The sequence below is a fragment of the Lampetra planeri genome, chromosome 3 (genome assembly GCF_965212315.1).
Source record: "Lampetra planeri chromosome 3, kcLamPlan1.2.h2, whole genome shotgun sequence".
NCBI classification, from domain to species: Eukaryota; Metazoa; Chordata; class Hyperoartia; order Petromyzontiformes; family Petromyzontidae; genus Lampetra; species Lampetra planeri.
Genome location: NC_136109.1, coordinates 4655079 through 4675106, shown reverse-complemented (window position 1 = coordinate 4675106; position 20028 = coordinate 4655079). Strand labels below are relative to the sequence as shown.

The 20028-nt window shown below is 40.5% G+C and overlaps 1 protein-coding gene across 2 annotated transcripts in view; it reads left to right on the top strand.

Annotated features, from left to right (window-relative positions):
• The window catches only part of LOC144736793 (uncharacterized), an 870278-nt gene that overhangs the window by 748844 nt on the left and 101406 nt on the right, over positions 1 to 20028 (top strand). For both annotated transcript variants that reach the window (XM_078619432.1, XM_078619441.1), the window contains 7 exons: positions 8760 to 8795; positions 10436 to 10480; positions 11984 to 12028; positions 14693 to 14737; positions 15163 to 15204; positions 17429 to 17473; positions 18380 to 18424. In XM_078619432.1, coding sequence (XP_078475558.1) covers positions 8760 to 8795; positions 10436 to 10480; positions 11984 to 12028; positions 14693 to 14737; positions 15163 to 15204; positions 17429 to 17473; positions 18380 to 18424 — 303 coding nt within the window. The remainder of the gene's footprint in view (positions 1 to 8759; positions 8796 to 10435; positions 10481 to 11983; positions 12029 to 14692; positions 14738 to 15162; positions 15205 to 17428; positions 17474 to 18379; positions 18425 to 20028) is intronic.

The window sequence follows — 20028 nt, the reverse complement described above, 5'->3', positions numbered from 1 at the left end:
GCTATTGGGCAGTTTGAGGCAGCCTGCACTACTTAAACTCAGCCTGCACCACACGCACACGGCCCTATACACAAATACATGCTGTAGTGCACCACACACTATACAAGCCACAATGCACCACAGACTACAGTAAACACACACAGTACAGTATACCACACGCTACAGTATGCCAAGCTACTGAACACTATACAGTAATGCATACTGAACCTTCCAATATTGTTTTGAACAGATTAAACTGTAAGCAGTTAATTTGATTTTGTGTTCACCAAAACCGTGCATGAAAACCACTGGTTTGTATTGTCTTTTATTACTCAAACATCTACCTACGTATTTCTACAGCTTGCAAATTTACTACAAACTACCCAGTGATGCTAAGACTTTAGTTTAAAAGCCATTACAAATGCTTTTTGCATGGGTACCTCTTTCTCATACTACGGAGTGTGCTTGCCCTTTCACACATTTCCTCGTGCTGCTAGATGTCTCTGCTGTAGCAGAGCGTGCGATTATTATATAAGCTTGGGATTTCAGTATTAGGATATCTCGGTCGTGCAGCTTATAAGAGTGATAAGTAAAGGTCATATTACATGTGTAGTGACTAACTCGGAGACGATAAGACTTGGAGGCACTTCTTTATTTAGCGAGCACCTTCGGGATTAACACACTTAATATTTAGTCCCTTTATTATCGGCGACACTACTTCGTTAGAACAGTTGGTAGGCTGTCTGACTAGCGGCGCCCCGAGGTCGTGAGGACGGAGATGACGACGAGAAGAATGATGATGACGACGAGAAGAATGGTGACGACGACGAGAAGAATGGCGACGATGGACTTCAGCAGCACAACGGGGATCCCACTCAAACAACAGCCCCGAGGTCCCCCACAGAGGCCCCTCTTATACTGTCAGTGTGGCCTCGCTCCATCCCGGCCACGCATCCTTTCTGGAACCTACTGGCGGATTCCTGGTGGGCCCATTCTGTGAGCTTTCCCCTATATCCCCCTCTCGTGTATATCCTGGCCTGCTGACGTCAGAACTGCCGTATGCCGCAGATCCCCATTTCTGCCAGCAGCCAGTGCTATGCCACTATACACGTTGTACATCTGTGCTATGGTACATTTTATGATTACATTGTATTAGTAATCAGCTTGATGATTTTTTAAAAGAGAAAGTGACAGAACTAGTAAATGCAATTATTGACATGGGCTGTATACCAGAAGATCTAGGCAAATCATTTTACAATAAAACCTTGAACAACAGAATATGAATCACAGAATATATGGCTCATGAGTCACAATACAAAAATATTATTGAGTGTTATTGGAAAGATTAAGGAATACATTTAAGTCATTTATTTAATTAATGGCTAATAGAAGTTTAAAGTATTTAATTATCTTGTATTGATTACACAAAGCTTTTGATAGTGAGGCATGTCGATTTCATGATAGCGATCGGGAATTTTGATCTAAATGGAAAAGGCCTTCAAATAATAAGACATATATTGGGAGCGAACAACTGCTATTTCAGTTGATGGAGAGGTTTGTGATGATTGGAAACAAGGAGAGTTAGACATGGGTGTATATATCACCTGATTTGTTTTCTATTGATAGTGAAATTAGTCTGAGATAATAGTTGCATGGAGTAGAGATTGGTGGTCGATATATAAATCGCTTGTGATATACAGATGATATTGTATTAATAACAATCTGAGAGCAATTTGGTATCATGCTTGATAAAAAAAAATGTTAGCAATTCAAAAGACACTATTAACAATCAATTTTTTTATATTTTTTAAACAGTGGCCATATAAAAGAATATCACACCACCATGGTCACGTACAAGTCAGTTCGACTAAAATTAAGCAGGTGGAATATTTTTACTATTTAGGTAACATAAGAAAATGGGATCTATATTGAAAAATAAAATAGTTGTCTGACAAGAATTCGAATACATTATTACATGTGGTCTGTTCAATATGGATATGCAAAATGTATAATTACAAAGACCCTACAAAGCAAAATAGAACCAACATAAGTGTTTTAAGGCTATTCAAAATTTAATGCAGAGACAAGACGAGTAACATAAACGTATTACCGATAACAGGTACAAAAATAGTAATAGACAAATGTAAGTTAGATTTGTTGGAGAGTTCATGAGAAAAAGAAGACTGAATATAATGTTTGGACTGATACAATTAGAGGTACAAGACGCCAGAGAAGAAAACAAATTTGTTACATTTTAATAACTGGATGCAATGTCCTTGAGTAATACCATAGTCTGAGCTAAATGGAAGACCATGATTGCTCATGTATTTCAGAACCGACATGGCATATAGAGATAGTGCACAGAAAAAGTGTGTGAACCCCTTAGGATGTTCATATATTTTACATATTTCAAACCTATAATGTTTTAGATCTTAATATACGTCATAATAATAGCTAAAGGTAACCCGATTAAGCAAATTACACAAAGACATGATACTATTTAAACATTTATTCACCATCAAATGATATTACATTCAATAATTACGTTTGAAAAAGTATCTGAACCTTTAGATTCCGTAACTGATCACACCCCGTTAGCAGCAATGCTGGCAGCTAAGCATTTCTTGTAAACGTTGGTTAGTTTCTCACATCGGATTTGAGGAATTTTGGCCCATTCCTCCTTGCAGAACTCTTTCAACTCGGTGACATATGACGATTGCCTTGCATGGACAGCTCGCTTCAGGTCCTGCCACAATATTTCGACGGACTGTGGTGCAGTTGTCGAAGCTTGTAAATGCACTATCCAGTCAGGCGCCTGATGTGAGTGGCAAATGTCGGTTCGCTATCAACAAGGACACCAAGGCTAGTTGCCTCGTCCAATGCTTGGATGTCGCAGCCATATATGTGGATAGACTCACATTTGACTTTAGAAAGCTGATGGTGGGTCCCAGGTACGATGACTTAAGTCTTAATCGAGTTAAGCTTCAGATGGTTTGATGCCATCCAGTTATTTATGTCGTTGAGACACAATGAAGCTTGGAACGTGTGAGACGCACGAGTCCGCTTTCGTATGGAAGTTATTAGGTATAGCCCTGTGAGCCATTAGGCTCTTAAATCGGGTGCAACTGCAACAAACAAAAAACTAAAACATGAACAAAAAACATCTTACAGTGTATATTTGACTGAGTGCAAACAGAAAATCCAAGAAAATAAAGTAAAATATTGCAGAAAAAGCACCGTACATAACAATGTGCAAAAATCCCAGTGGGATGCGGGTCAAACAACAACAACCACAAGACAACTTAGATTAAGGCCATCAGTCTAACTCTGTACTACAACACACAAACATGGCCAAACCAAAAAACTTATCGAAAATCACCAAAATATAGCCATGAAAGCAATGAAACAATGGTCAAAGGAAATGTGACCGAATTTTCATAATAAACAACGTAAACAACATGTACTACCAAACTCTGCAGCCATAGCTGGCGGCATGAGTCACTGCACAACAGTAGAAGCATCAGTCGGAGTATCAACATTTTTCAATGCACCTTGAGATCAGCACACTAAATCAAAACACAGATCATACTTTGCATCGATCATCCGGAGCGAAACATTGTATTTTAGGCCACTAAATTGCAGTGGCAGCTAGGGGTGTACAACTCCTCTAGAGCAGTTTTGAGTGAAGATCTCATAGGTAGTGATTCAAGTTGCAGTTTATTGGCAATAGCATTCCAGACCCTGGGCGCATCAATAGCAAAGGCCCTTCCTCCAATATTTGTACGGTAATAGGGAATGTGAAGCTGGTAAATGAGCGAAGACCTTAGGTCAAATTTGTTCTTTGAAACAGAGAGGAGATCCAGCAGGTAATCTGCGGATTTTTTTGTAAGTACATCATGAATAAATAAGATCTGATGCACAAGCCGTCGAACATTGAGAGATGTTAAGTTTGACTATAGAGATCACAGTGGTGAGTCCTATATGGACAGTTCAATGCAAATCTTAAGGCCGAGTGATACATTGAGTCAAGCTTCTTCAGTACAGTACTTGGGGCTGATTTATACACGATGTCACAGTAATCAAGTAGAGGCAGTATGGTAGCTTTTATCAATTCCAAACGGAACATAGGGGGGAAGCAGTGCTTGTGTCGATACAGAAAACCAATTTTTATTTTTGTCTTTTTACCAATATAATCAATGTGATCTTCAAATTTCAGTTTTGAATCCAGGATGACCCCAAGATACTTATAAGTCTTGACTTGCTCTATTTGATCAATGTTTAAGGAATGTAATTGGGGAAAAATAACTTCCTGCTTTAGTTCTGGTGAGAAGCATAGCACCTTGGTTTTGGAGGTATTCAGGACTAGTTTAAGAGCAACTAGCTGATTTTGTAGTTTGTTGAAATCACTCTGGAGCTTAGCAATCACGTCATCCGGAGAGCGGCCAGCAGTAATCAGTACCGTGTCATCTGCAAAAAGATTTACCCTGGAATAATCCAGTTCAGTGCCCAAGTCATTTACATAAAGAGAGAACAAGAGGGAGCCGAGAATGGAACCCTGTGGAACCCCTTTTGTTATCTTAACACTGTTTGACCTCCAACCATCTGTGAATACAGTTGAGGTGCGAGAAAAGATGTAATTTTTTAACCATTTTACTGTGTTTTTGGAAAAACTGAGGCAACTTATTTTACTAAGCAGGATGTTGTGGTCTACTGTATCAAAAGCTTTGGACAAGTCAAGAAAAAGACAGGCGCAATACTGCTTATTATCAAGGCTACTGTAAATTTGATTCAGAGAGTCTAATGCAGCAGATGTGGTGCTGTATTTTTTTTGGAACCCAGATTGTTTTAGATGTAATAGATTGTTGGCTGACAGGAAACTGCTAATTTCTAGATTTGAAGTATTCGTGACTGCAAGGAATCATATTCTTAGGTTTTTTCGGTAAAGTCACGTAGGTAAAACATCAAAATTAATGAAAATAAAATAAAACAAAAATCACGACGTTTCGGAGGCAACACAAGTCTCCGTCATCAGGTGGGACCGTCACAGCCGAATTAGCTGCATCAAGTGAGGCAATGATTCAAGAAGTAATCCCTTATAAGCAAGTTGAAGGGGGGAGGAGAGGGGGGGGAGCTCATCAGAATGTGGTAGCCAATGAAAAACAATGGACTACGGCTTGGACGAGGTTGCTGCTGTACACGCCAACACAATGGACAGAGAGGGGGGAGGGGAGGTCTGATACACATGATAGACAAAAGAACGAAAATGCCCATGTTTATACCAATGCTGGCTGAACAATGAAGAGAGCACTGCCAAAAAATAACTGGGGATGTTAACACTCGGTAATTTGGTAGTTCAATAATTTTTCAAATTTTTTCATCAACGGGGACAAAATTGAGATAGGTCGGTAGTTATTTGGATCATCTTTAGGGCCCCCTTTGTGAAGTGGACGAACATAGGAATGTTTACAATCTAAAGGAACTGATGCTTCTTTGATGGACAGGTTTAAAATATGAGCTATAGGTTTGTATATTAGGTGACCAACAGTTAGTAGAGCAAAGTCGGGAATACTATCTGCTCCAGTAGAAGAGGACCCTTTGAGGTAGGACCATAAGCAGTTCGAAGGCCGTCGACTAAGATGCTATGATCAACCGTGTCAAACGCAGCAGGCAGGTCGAGTAAGCAGGGTAGCGTGACTTCACCATGGTCAGCTGCCATGAGTGCGTCGTGGATGACCTTCTACATTGCCGTCTGTTGAGTGACCACACCGGTATGCTGATTGAAGGCTTGGAATTAGGCCGTTTTGCTCTAGATATACCATAAGCTGACAGACTTACCAATCTCTATTTTCGACGTAAAATATCAAATTGGAGATTGGCCTGTAGTTATTCTTGTTAGAGGGCTCTGCGACAGCTTATTTAAAGGTGGTGTGACTATAGCATGGCATTGGCTATTTGTTAGACAACCCTGCGTGAGTGAAGCATTACACATGCTCGTGATGAAAGGCAGAATATCTGGAAGAAACTCCTTCAAAAATTGTGTCGGCTTTGGGTCCAGTGCCCAGGACTTTGTTGGTGCAGCCATGATGATCCTCCGGATTTCTTCAGCTGTAAATGGCAGGAACATGTCCAGAACGGCCAGAGCTGGTGGCAGAAATGATTCAGGAGTATTGCCTTCCGTTTCTCGACAAATGGCAACAACCTTCTTAGTCCTGCGCTGACGGGCAATTTGCTCTTTGTTTCTTTGCCGTGTCCATCTCCAGAAGAGTCGCCTTGGAGCTCCACAGCTTGCTTGGCTGAGCAGACTGCTCAGTGAATTTTCGGTTCAAATATATATTACTTCTCACGGTAAACAAGGTGCCAATTCTGTTTGTGGACTACCCACACGATAAGTTCAATGAAACCATCGTTCTAGCATGCATGAGTTTCAACGAAGTTGGGGCCACTCCATGTCGTACAAAGCCGCAACGCGGTGGCATCGAACAGCCACTTTTCTCGGTGCTAATTCTTTAGCCAGGGACTCGCTGTACTGTCAATAGTGATTGGTAGAGAAATGTCAAGTGCCAGCGAACTACGCTATGGTCTGAGATGACATTGGGTGGCTCCACTGAACGTTCCTGCAGAGTCTTCTATGACTTCGTTATCACGATGTCCAATGTTCCACCATCAGTGTGTTGGCACGTGTGGTACATGTTGCACACAATGACAACTATTGATCACGTTGGTTATATGGACAGCATGTGGATCAAGTGCTGATTCTGCATTAATGTTAAAGTCAACAGCCACTACGATCAGGCACTTGTACAGTGCGATGACTTCCAGATACGTGGACAATTCAGTGAAGCATGCATCAGTAATGGTCAATGACCCTGAATGGTAAAGCAGCAGCACAACAATATTGCCAGAGGACTTGTTGACGGAGAAGCACGAGGACTCTAACGTCTTAGGATGCAGCGGCGGAGAGACGAACTTCCATACTAGCTTCTCAGACAATATGGCTGCTACTCTACTGTGGTTTGTTCCGACATCGTTGCGGGATGGACATGGTACATCCAGACAGGCATAGCCCAGCAGCGCGCATTGACGCAATGCAGCGTCTTCACTCGTGTGCCACGTCTCAGTGACCAGTAACATGTCGTATCTGCCTTCACCAATGGTACTGCCAACTATGGTGGACTTGTTTCCAATTGACCGTGTATTCAGGAGGCCAAATTACATAAATTGCAGCAAAGATCCCTTGGTTGACCGTCCGGTTCGGGGCAATCCGACGGTGGTATGTGACAGCATGGTTAACTGGCCAGCTGGCAATAGTACAGTGCTGTTTGGTTTGCAGGCAGTCGATGCTGTGCAGCTGCAAAAGGATGTTGAAACACATGGTGCCATACTCTGTGAATATGTTCGCGCTGGTTGAGTGGCTGCCATAAGTGGAGCCGAAAAATAGCCTTGCGTGCTGATCTCAGCTGGGTGACATATGGCAGTTTAGCATGATCAATCGCTCGTGTGTAGTTCGGCATCAAAAGTTTTAGTTGTTGGTGTAGTATATTTTTTAAGCTTAATGCTGTGGTAGTTGCTATTTATTATGTAATTGTAATTGCTGTTATAGTCGAAGTTGTAGGTTTGCTGCGTTGGTAGTTAACTCTGTAGTAGTTGTCCCCTGTTGCTGTTGTAGTAGAGGTTGCAGGTGTCATTACAGTTGTAGTTGTTGCTGTAGTAATTGTAGTGTTGCTGCAGTCGTGGTTCCTGTTGTCCCTGTAGAACTGTCGTTGCTGTATTTGCTGCTGGTGCCGTGCCTGGTTTTCTGTGATTACTCGCTGATAAATCTCCGTACTGATCTTCCAGTCAGGCCAGTCGGTACAGTACGTTAAGTACATTAAAACGCCTTGGCGCAACATCACAATTCACAATTCCTGTTTCAACAATCCGATCTGAACACGATACTATTGATGCAATTACTGACTGGTCAAAAAGAGATAAGAAAAACTGATAACAGAGCCAACAGTGTGTATGTGTTCACACGCCAGAGCGCCATACCCAGTGTGAAGAGCAGTGCTTTTCACTTTTCTATCCTTCAATTAACAGCATTCTTCAGTATGTTTCTTATAGTTGAGTCATGCACACTCGCATTAGCCAAGGTGAGAGTGGCTTGCAGATCCTTGGATGTTTCTCTGGGGTTCTTTGTGACTTCCTTGATGATTTTCCGGTTTGTTCGTGGAGATATTTTGATGAGACAACTGCTCCCTGGGTCGAGTGAGTGTGGTCTTGAACTTTCTCCATTTATAGACTGTCTGGAAGTGGATTGGTGGAGCCCCAAATCCGTAGAAATGGTTTTCTAACCCTTTCCGGACTGATGAACATTAATAATTTTTCTGAGGTCCTCGGAAATTGATTTTTATCGTCGCATGACCTGTTTCCCCACACCTGTATGGCGAGGACCGAGTTCACAACGTTTATGATCATTATATGGGTTGGGCCTCCCAACCTCACCCCTGAAGATCTACCTTATTATTTAAACACCTGATTGTAATTATCAAGGGTTCAATTATGTTCACTTATGTTTCACATACCTTGATCATCAATTGCTCGTTTAATTCACGTATCATTTTGTTTCCATGAAATTGGTTAATGATACCGTTAGATATTTATGAAAAGACCGGTTTTGATTCATGAAAGCTATCATGGTAAAACTGGAATTTCCGTAATTATCATTGGGGTTCACAACCTTTTTCTCTTTATTGTATATATTAGTAACACTAAAAACCTTCATTTGCAATTTTACTTTCTAGGGATCTACAAATGGTGAACAAGATAAATTATCTGAGGTAAGCTATTATTAGAGAATATCTGCATTCGGGTATTGGAACACCTGGTTCTGACTGACAAAGACGAATCTTGAATGTCTGAACATATAATAAACCAGCATGTAGATGGCTGAAACTGGGTGGCATTAATCCAGATTTTACTGTTGAATATTATCCAACAATAAATTCAGAATGAAAAATTAGCCTGGAGAGGGTTGAAGATGGTGGACCAGTCATTGTGGGTTAGCATTACTTTATCCACGTATGCAAACTTTGGCCAGTCCACTGCCTACAACATAGTTGGGAGCAACAACGCGATCGCTGCCAACTAGGTAATGATCTGCTGTATTTGAGAATATTAGTTTATTTATAAATCATTTATAAATTACATAATCGTTAATCTTCTGCGAGATGAAGATCTCCCTGCATCATTACTAGTCACACTCGACTTGTTGATGTTCAACTGAACACTGCAATGCAATATATCACTGGAACCCTCAAGTCAATCCCAAGACCCTGGTAGCCCGTGCTGTCGCACATCTACCCCCCACCCATCTGCCACAAACCTCAGGGAAGTCCTGTGAATCGAGGAAAACGGTCACCTTCCCATTAATCAGGACCTCAATAATACCCCACGCCATCGCTTGAAGTGATGCAAGTCCTTTTGGACCCATCCGCTTAACCTTAAACAATGCGAATTTAACCTCAATGAAGCTTTGAGAGCTGAATGGAGTTTAAACTCACAAACACCGTGTGAAAGACCCAATGCAGAATATCCCTGGGTTTGATCTTCCATGAAGCTCATGGTTCACCCTAAATCACATATATGCACCACAGACACAGACCCACAGAAACCCGCAGTGGAGCACAGAGACTGCCAGACACGCATAGATGCCCAGACACGCATAGAGACTCACACACAGAGCATGCTCCACCTCAGATCTCGTGTACGGTCTAGATATAGTGGGGGAATCATTTACGAGTTCCATCCCTGTAATTTATTTTCATTACCAGCCCTGGTAATTTCCAAACCTAAATGTTGTTAACACTCCATCAGAAGTTTTTAATTCGAAAATATTCCCAATCAATGTGTTCCTTTTTCTGTCAGGGTAATTTCAAGCATGCACCTCTCCATGCCTTTTTGAGTAATTTTAAGCTGTGTTCTATTGTCAATCGCCATGTTACTGACGCATATGTCATATGTCCCAATTTAAAACTTTATTATTTTGTTACATTAGTATGTTTTTATGATCAAGTTCAGTGTTCAAAAAGCACTACAACCTACTCTCACGCACCTCTTTATTCCAATTTTTTATCCTAATCCACTTTCATTAAATGCCGTACATATGTATACTCTGATGGGTTTTAGTTGCGCCCATCCAACACAAATTGTCGTAAATAACTTTTCCCGATATGAGGTAAATGTGCATGTTGCTTTAATTATTATTTAAATCAAACACGTTTTGAACACATTTGTGTGTATGGCAGCAACTGTAGATACATTGTGATGCCCATGAATCAAATAATTGTCACATCATACCTGAACTTATCTGTGTTGTATTCACTTTACTTTAAATCAATCAGAAATATACATTGAAAACTGCTGACTTTTACGCAATCATTAAATTGTTCTTTAACATGGTGTTTGCATACGTTTTCAGTTGTCTGGACAGGCCCTGACATTCATGGGGAATGCGCCTGAAGAGGTAGGTTACTGCATACATCTTAACATATAAGAATATTTCTGGGAGCAAGCTAGTTTCTAATTTGATAACTCAACCGAAAACTGATTAATCTGTTATATAACGATTATCTATCATAATCTTTTTTTTACTGCTTGGGTTTCTCCCATTGTTTAAGATGCCATGTAATATTAAGTCTACATTTTAACATAGTTACCCACCACTAGGGAGTCGAACTGATAATTAACTGGAAACTGATTTTACCCGTTAATCTAGATTTGATTATACGTGCTGTTCTTTTGAACTTGCAATAATGCATAGACCAGAAGAAAAAAAACCTAAGCACAAAACACTGTTCAGTGTTTATCCAATATACTTTAATCCATACTTTAACTCGTGAGCATTAGAAAAAACTAGAATTAAACCATTAAAGCAATATTTTACTGTGAAATGGAGAGATTGCTGATTTTATCGTAAAGAATAAAAAGTTAATGAAAGCTTCATTAATGGTATTTGACATTTAGTCATATCTCTGTCTTTTAGATTGTTTCTTTGCATCTCTGTTTGTCTATATGCATCTGCACTTGTTTCTGTCTCTTATATGCTGCTCAGTTTTTCCTTGTATCTCCATTTCTTTGTGCATCTTTGTTTGTTTCTGCATCTTAATGATTTGATTTGCCTCTCCATTTGTCACTGCATTTCCATTTGCCTCTCTATATCTCTGTTTTCTCCATGTAGCTCCGTTTCACTGTTTTGTGCAACATATACATATAAACATGTTTGAAGCGATCAAACACATCCGCCTTGCTTTGCAATTAACATTGCATAATACATGGGGATCCTTTTGAGCAAATGTGCAAATATTAACTAGAACCACATTTTCCCAGACCTTTTAGAATATTTTGAAATGATTGAACTGACTGGTCAAAACTGTTTTTGGTTAACCTAAACTTTAGCCAAAACACAATCAGTTGGACTTCCTGCCTGACACCATATTTTATCAAGTAATATACATTAGATGACAATTATCCTGACATTGTAGACAACTGAACATAGAATGAACGCCAACAAAAATTACGTTTAAAACATTTTGAAGAAAGACTGACAAAACACTCAGTTTTGATTAAAAACATGTTTGAACTGACAAGTGCACCAGTCTGTAAGATAAGTCCACTGGTTTAGTGAACTTGTTATACATGAACTATATATTGCTCATTTATCCTGAGCCAAACATTGCAGCTTTTCTTAGTTTGTGTGTGTACATTATATATAAACTCACCTTGCATTTTATAACTCAGCCTTTGTCTCAGGGAGTTATAACGTAAGTAATAATGGTTTAGATATAACTCATGAATAATATTAGCCGCAGCCGGCAATTTAACTTATAGATTGTGCTAACCACTGTGCCACTTCTCTAACTTAGTTGTGAACTGTACTTATATTTAATATTTAATTTTGATACATTAGCGTGTTTTATGTTTTTTAAGTATAAATAATTGGTATTCAATATTGTTTATCTGTTTATAGATGTCTGCAAACGTTATGAGATCAATGGAAACTTTATCTGCTGATGTAAGTTATAACACTTAATGATGCATGAAATATGGGTAAGCTTTCTCAAGACATGTCACCTGTTCTGCATTTTACACAATCCTATTGAATCAAATGTATTATTAGCATAACCTTCTGTGTAAATTAAATTGTAAATACAATCTACAGTGACGTTTTCAATTGAGTGCATTATACATTGCATAAGCAATTACTTCGCACTGCTAACAGAGTATTTATCTAGAGGTGTAGTGTTTTTGTATACACATTATGCATACATAATCATAAACCCACGTGTCAGCTCAAGTTGTTGTACAATAGGATAATAGTAGAGCCAGAATTTGCATCGTTACATGATGAAATTCATCTAAATTCATCATCCCACCTGCTGCATGCTTAGCTACCCTTTATTGAAAAAAGGAAGTCAACTGCCCTTGCAGATGCAGGAAATAAATAGTCTTTGGAACTACGGACTCCATAGACGTTTATCCATTCACTTTCTTTGAGTGTCAGTTGATGAATGATTAAGAGATGGCATTCCTTAGTTTTAATGTAGAGGTTGGGTTATGATTGTTTTCACCATGGTTGCTGAGCAAAGACCCAGCAAATAACAGCACTATTAATGTTATAATACGATTTTATATGCATGTAGAACTTCTTTCCCACCGTGCATAGCCAACTATACTAATCGGAGGTTATATGTTTCATGAATTGAGCAACGTTATTTATAAGAACTTGGGAAAAGAGACGATGGGAGGGAATTCAAAGTCGAGCGGTGCATATGAAGAGGCAGAAATAAATGTTTGATATGCAATTTGGTCGTTGAACACAGGAGTGAGACAACACATGCAATCTTGTAGACCAATTCCTGAACATGGATGAATAAATCAAATGACATTGGCAATAACGATAGGAAAGTAAGAAGGCAACTGATCACTGGTGAGTGAGTGACTAGAAATCTGTGAGTGCTGGATTAATCAAACCGACTGCTAAAAATTGAGCAGTGATAGTTTTTAATATTTCAAGAAAGCTTCACATCGAAAAGAAAGCCAAGCCTTTATGAAGTCTCCTCATCCAGATTAGTAATATAGCCAGCCATTGTATGACAAAATAAATAAGCAGACAATATAGCATTCATATATATGTCCCGCAACAAAAAAATGTTTACAAATCTCTTTAAACCATATTGCCTGATAAGTCAGATGAGATTGTTGTGCCAAGCAGATTAATCATTTTACTTTGGATAAGAATATCATTATTACACATGATAGAACTGTGGAACTACCATACTTGATATTATCATGAATTATTTTTTACTCAACATGACCATGTAATTCTAGATTTGAAGCTTTCGTGACTGCAAGGATTCATACTCTTAGTTCTTTACCGAAAGAACTAAGAGTATGACCATGTAAATATTACTTATTTAAATATTGACAGTGGTTATTGGAGAGTTAACTTCGTTGCTTGTAATGATCTTCAGCAGTTTTTCTTGCTGTGGTTGTCCCACCTCATGACGATTGCTTGTGTTGCGATCGAAACGTAGTGATCTATTATTTTTTCTACCTACGTGACTTTACCGAAAGAACCAAAGAGTTTGTTATGATCTGTTCAGCTTCCAATAGCACTCATGACTCTTCTAACCTGCCTCTTTAATATATATTTATCTTGGCCTGCTTTCAATAACTATACAAGATACACATTATACTGTGTTTTCTGGTTATGTCCCTCTGACATATCTCTAGTCGATTAGAAAATATGTTCTATATGACCTCTGGTTTTGTCATTTATCCCAACTTTGCAGCCTTCTCTTATAACTTTTGAAAAACATTTCTTGCAGTCTGTTCCCATTGGCCTTTATAATCATCGTCTCATTACCAACCCTGAGATGGTTAATGTTTTCTCCATTAATAGAGATGGATTTTTTTTCCTCCAGTTTAATTTTGGGATAATGTCATCGAGTGTTGCTGTGAACAACGCTAGTAAAACATGTCCAATTCCCTTCAAGTTTTTACTCCTTTGAAATTGATGTAGTTATCCAAGCAGGGGCGGTTTCTTCATTAGGGCGATTGGGCGACGCACCACCAATGTCATTCAACCACAGAGTCACGCTAACCGTCACTGTGCCTCTGGATATAGTCCAATCAGCGTCATGCTACGTTCTGTGGAGTACCGCCTCTTTTTGGGCGATTTCCCTCTGGCTGAGAATCGCCCCGAGTGGTCCCATAGACTTACATTCAAAGATGTTTTTTTTCGAACGGGGACGCTGCAATGCATTCTCTATGGCTTCCGGGAGGGCTCGCACTAACGTGCTTACGTCATCATACGTAAGCACGTTTCATCCAACAAAATTATTTGTCGCCACCTAGTGGAATCTTTAATAAAAGAAACATGAGTGGATTGTATTAATAGTGAGTATAGAAACAAACAAGATGTATTGTAAGAGTCACTTTATTTTTCATTAATATTAAAGAAGTGAAGTTGCCTTTACATGCTTAAGCTGTTAATTTATCCTTTGCATGGGTGGACCTTATCCTTATCAATCATCCAGACATTTGCCCCCCCTGAGAGATTTTGCAGGAGCCGCCACTGTATCCAAGCTCAGACAATAATATAACCAACACTTTCTGGCTATAAGTTATGATGCAGACATTTTTAATATTAATGTATCTTCATTTATGTTTTTAGATGTTACCAGTTATATTGAGATCTCTAAAGGATATGTCCCCAGAGGTAAGTTAATGCTCTACCAGGCTTGAAAGATGAAACCCATGGCTTGGAGATGTGCACAATCACTGACATTACATAAACTTAGGAACCCCAATAATATGTTTGTACAATTGTGAGCTATAATTGAGTATTTACTATTTATCACTACATTGCTATTTTTGTATATCACAGAAAAAATAGTAATGCAGAGTAACACCAAATAAAGCTTTGAATTCTGAAATGAAGTACTTATGTACAATGCTTGCAAGGTAATTTCTTTTCAAAGTAATGTTGTACTCAGATGCAGGATAATCGTTGATATAAATATGCATAATTATACTTTAGTTTGTAGTGAAATACAATGTTAGCATACAATTGACGTTGAAGCTGTTGTCATATAACTAACAAATGTATAAACTGTGATACAATTCATTTAATTATTTTGTCAGATGGTTGGAAGCCTACTGAGGACCTCCTCAAGTTTCATGTCGGTAAGGCTGATTTTTTTGTTTACATCAGGCTAAATCTTGATTTGAAGCTTTCGTGACTGCAGGAATCCATACTCTTTGGTTCTTTCGGTAAAGTCACGTAGGTAGAAATAAAATAAAATATCACGACGTTTCGATCGCAACACAAGCGATCCTCATCACGTGGTGGAACACCCACAGCAAGAAAATGCTGAGGTAGGTGGGAGAGCTGCCATGGCAAGACATGTCTCAGACCGTGTCCGCGAACACAAGGCAGATCTGAAACACGGCAGAACCAATACCTCTGCCGTAGCTGACCATTGTTATAACGCTGTGGGCTCGCATGATATTGTTTTTTTCTGAGACCAAGGTACTCTGCAAATCTTCAGGCTACGTTCAAAGGTTTGTTCATGAAGCCATCCAGATATATAAACATAGACATAACTTCAACCGAGAAAATGGATTCAAATTGAACAATCATTGGAAGGATGTTATTAACCAGGTAATGCCTTAACTGGTGTGGTTGTTTCCATGGAGCCGAGGTGAACGGTGGCCCCTCCCACACGCCCCGCAGACCAGGCTCTAACCCCCAATGCCCCGGGCCGCGTGATTGGACCAGAGGCCAGCAACAACCCCATTTACACTCGCATTACACATGTAAACAATGTATTATTCGATCAATGGCTTTTAAGCAGCACCAAGCTGGTTGAAATTATTTTCATTTCTCTCAATTTAGATAGATTATCTAATTAGTCTTGGCCAGTAGTAAATAGTTTTGCATGGAACAACATTATCAAAATCGACATCAAAATCAACGAGTAAATTAAATTACTCGATATTCTGGTATCTCTGGTATCGAGCAATACTCTGGTATTGAGTAATGCGACCCATCACCTGTGATGTTTAATCCTTCACACCTGTGGAGACTGATGAGCTCTCTGCATAACCAGTCCAATCTAATTCATTATCCAGCCACTGAGTGGCCAATCATTTTAATTATTGGAAAACTCACGTATAAAACTGTATTTACAAATTATTTAGAGCAGAGCCAACCTTCTACTATTCCTTTGCCGCACGTATATAGATTGTTTGCCCCAGCTGTGAGACAGTGCACATTAACCCCTTGACATTTCTGCATCTTAATATTGTAATTCACTTGATTTAAATATATTTTTTTATACTCTTTGGTTCTTTCAGTAAAGTCACGTAGGTATAAAATAAAATAAATCACGATGTTTCGGGCGCAATACAAGCGTCCGTCATAAGGTGGGAAAGCATGGTCTGCTGCTGAGGCAGACTGTTTTAAAAGGTTTGAAATGGGTGTAGCCCAAGGGTCATAAAGAAGTGGCTGGGGCTAGTGATGTTAATGTGTAAAATTAGCATGTAACTGTAAGATAGGGGAGCGGCCTCCTCGACGAGGGCACGGAAGTGGCTATGTTAATGTGAGAGATTAACATGATGTTAATGTGAGAAATTAGCATGTAATGGCAAGATAGGAGAACGGCCTCCTGGACGATGGCACGGAAGTGGCTATGTTAATGTGAGAGATTAGCATGATGTTAATGTGAGAAATTAGCATGTAACTCTAAGATAAGAGAGTGGCCTCCGCGACGAGGGAGTGCAACCCAACGGGTGCAATCCAAAGGGCATGTGAGTATGAGAGTGCAATCCAAAGGACATGTGAGCATGAGAGTGCAATGAAAAGGACATGTGAGCATGAGAGATCTAAGAGAGAGGCATAGAGAGAGACACACAGAGAGTCGGAAATAACAGCTGACATAGGCAAGTAGGATGGAAACATCACAGTCAGTTAAGACTTTACCTGGTTAATAATGTCCTTCCAATGATTGCTCAGTTTGTACCCATCCTCTCGGTTGAAGTTGTGTCTGTGTTTATATATCTGGATGGCTTCATGAACAAATCTCTGAAGGTCGCCGGTAGGTTTGCAGAGTACCTCCGTCTTGGAAAAATCCATTTTGTGTGAGCCCACAGCGGTAAAACAATGATTGGCAACGGCAGAGGTATTGCTCCTACCATGTTTCAGATCTGCCTTATGTTCAGGAATGCGGTCCGAGACATGTCGTTTCGTTTCCCCAATGTAACTGCTGCCGCAACCACAACTCAGTTTGTAGACACCAGGGTATTGCATGTCAGGTATCGCATCCGTAACAGATGGGATTAAATCACGGATTTTGTGTACTGTGTTGAAACGAATCTGGATCTTGTGTTTGTTTTTTTCTTTTCATAGGCATCTAATGATGTATCAAGACCGATGGAGAGCATGTCCCCAGATGTAAGTTATTGGACTGAATTCTGCACCTTATTTTATTATATCAGCCTTCGGGGATTTTTAGATTGTTTGTCAAGATATAATTTTACAATTTAAATTTAAGCTTATCCACCTATCGCTGTGGCCGCTCTATGTGCGAGTAAAAATGACCTTTGGTCAAAATATGATTTATGTACTTTAAGGTAGCGTTATTGATGAATGTGTTGAGGTTTTTTATTATGCGAGTCCATTCTTGACTATTAACACCAGCCCTGTGACCATCTTGGGACTCGTTGGTCTCGTCCTCAGTGGTTGTGGCGCTGGTTGTACTTTGTAGTCATCAGGTGTCTTCCCTTCTGCTTTCACCTATTCTATTGTTCGTGATGCTTTCTAATGTTTTTATTGTTGCATTGTTTTCTGCCTGGAAATGCATCAGCATTTGAGCACCATATGAATACAATTATATCCTTAAAGTTACAGTTTAAATAAAAAAAACTGGCTTACTGTCAATAAGGGGAAGGGGTATATTTAAATTATTATTAACTTGCAATGGTTTGAAAGGCTTAACCTTAATTGGGCAACTATATATAGCAATAATCACATTCAGTGGAATTCTGTTCATACCCGTTGATTCTGGGCATGAGTTGGGCAGAGAGAAAACCTTGCCACAAAAGAACACTAACCTCAGGATAGCCACTGGATGTAGGCACTGCCCAATGCATATGTTGAGTGTGTTCGTTTTATTTTAGATCAGAATGTAACATAATAGATGGCTTCAAAATGGAAAGGTATTTCAACACTGTAAAAGGCAATACACAAAATTATGAAGGTAACATATCAATGAAATCTGTAATAGCATTGCATAAACTGTATACATATGTTACAGAAAGTATGTGTTTATATTAATATAGAATTATCTATATTTTTCAGAGGCTGTCAGGTGTATACAAGTTATATTCACAAATGCCTCCTGAGGTAAGTGATTGCACTTACATGTGTATAATTTATCGTGGCGGGAGATGTTAGACATTACAGATGCTTCGAGGATTAAATAAATTAGTGCGATTATTGAAATATAAATCCATCTTTATAAAATAGTAATTTGTAAAACATTCATACTTTAAGTTAAATTAGAAGCTTAAAATATTATATGCAGTGCACTGTTATTCAGGGCAGGTTTGATTATTTCCTGCAGGATCATCTTAGATAAGACTCTGTTTTTCAGAGACGAGTAACCCGTGGTCTATTTGGATGTGACCATCTGTCCATCTATCCTTCAGGCCAGCAAAACTTGTATTTTTATATGGAGCCCTGTCTCTCTTCACCTTTCTCCTGCCTTCTCTGGACTGTTTAGCGAAATTTATCTCAATTTCTCACCTAGTGTTTGTGTCTGTGTAATAAAAGACTCGGATGCTTCTCTGCTTCTGTGTCCTTTATTTGGGTTCAATCTCTTTTCCCTCACGGCACTCGCCTATATACTCTTCGCTCTACAGCCCCAGGCTGCTATCGCTCACGTAGCCCACTTCTCTCCTAGCAGACCCGCTGCTGTCTCCTCGGGCAGACCTCTGCTGCCCAACTCCCCCTTTGCAGACCCGCTGCTCTTGCAGCCTCCTTGCTGCTCCTGCTGCCCCGGGGGTCGATCACCGTTGGCCGACGGTGCCGAACCTCGTGCTCTGTGTGTGTGGCGATCTCGCCACTCTCTCTCTCTCTCACCCTCCGCCCTGCGTGGCCTCACACTTTCCCAGTCCCCGATCACTCCCTTCTCCTTCCGGTTTCTCCCCTTATAGACCCGAACCCTCTCCCCCACGTGATGTAACTCCTCCCCCCATGACGCCACTTCTGGGAGGTCGTTTACGCCCGCATTACACCACCCTCCCCCGTAGAGAAAATCCAGCCGACCTCGGCTGAACACGACTCTAATAAGCAATGCGAGCGAAACACGACCGAATACGCAAAAGGACACAGAACACGCAATAAAATACCGAAAGAACAAGAACACAACACAACAATTAACGAAACGTGAGGGATTTCGAGCGGGTGCGGGTTGCCGGGCCGTCCCGGACGGTCGGCGGCCCTCCCGCCGAGCGGGAACCTGGCAGGGTTTTAAGAGCGACAGGCTCAAGTCCGTCTGTCGCTATTGGAGGCCTGGCAACGTCCCGGTTCCCTAATCTCGAAGGCTCAGCATCAGAGGCGTCCCGCAATCGCGTCCGCGGCGGGGTTGGAAGGGCTGCGGGTCTCAAAGGTTCCGCAGCCGTGGTAGACGCACCCCGATCTGAGTCTCCTTTCCCTGGCCGCGTCACGGCCGGCTCGTCTGTAAAAGGCACGACAGGCGCTCTTGCAAGGTCAGCAGGCACAGGCAAGGGCGAGTCGGCAGCAACAGACCCCGGCAAGGCAACCTCAGGAGATGACGCATCAGGTCGAGGGGCCACGTATGGTTTCAACCGAGATGTGTGGACGAACCAACGCCGAGATCCAAACCGAACACGCGCCGACTGTGGGTTGGGAATCTCGATGAGGCGAACCGGCCCTTGCCATGGTTTATGTAACTTAGGAGAGGTACCTGGCCGCACCTGTGGACA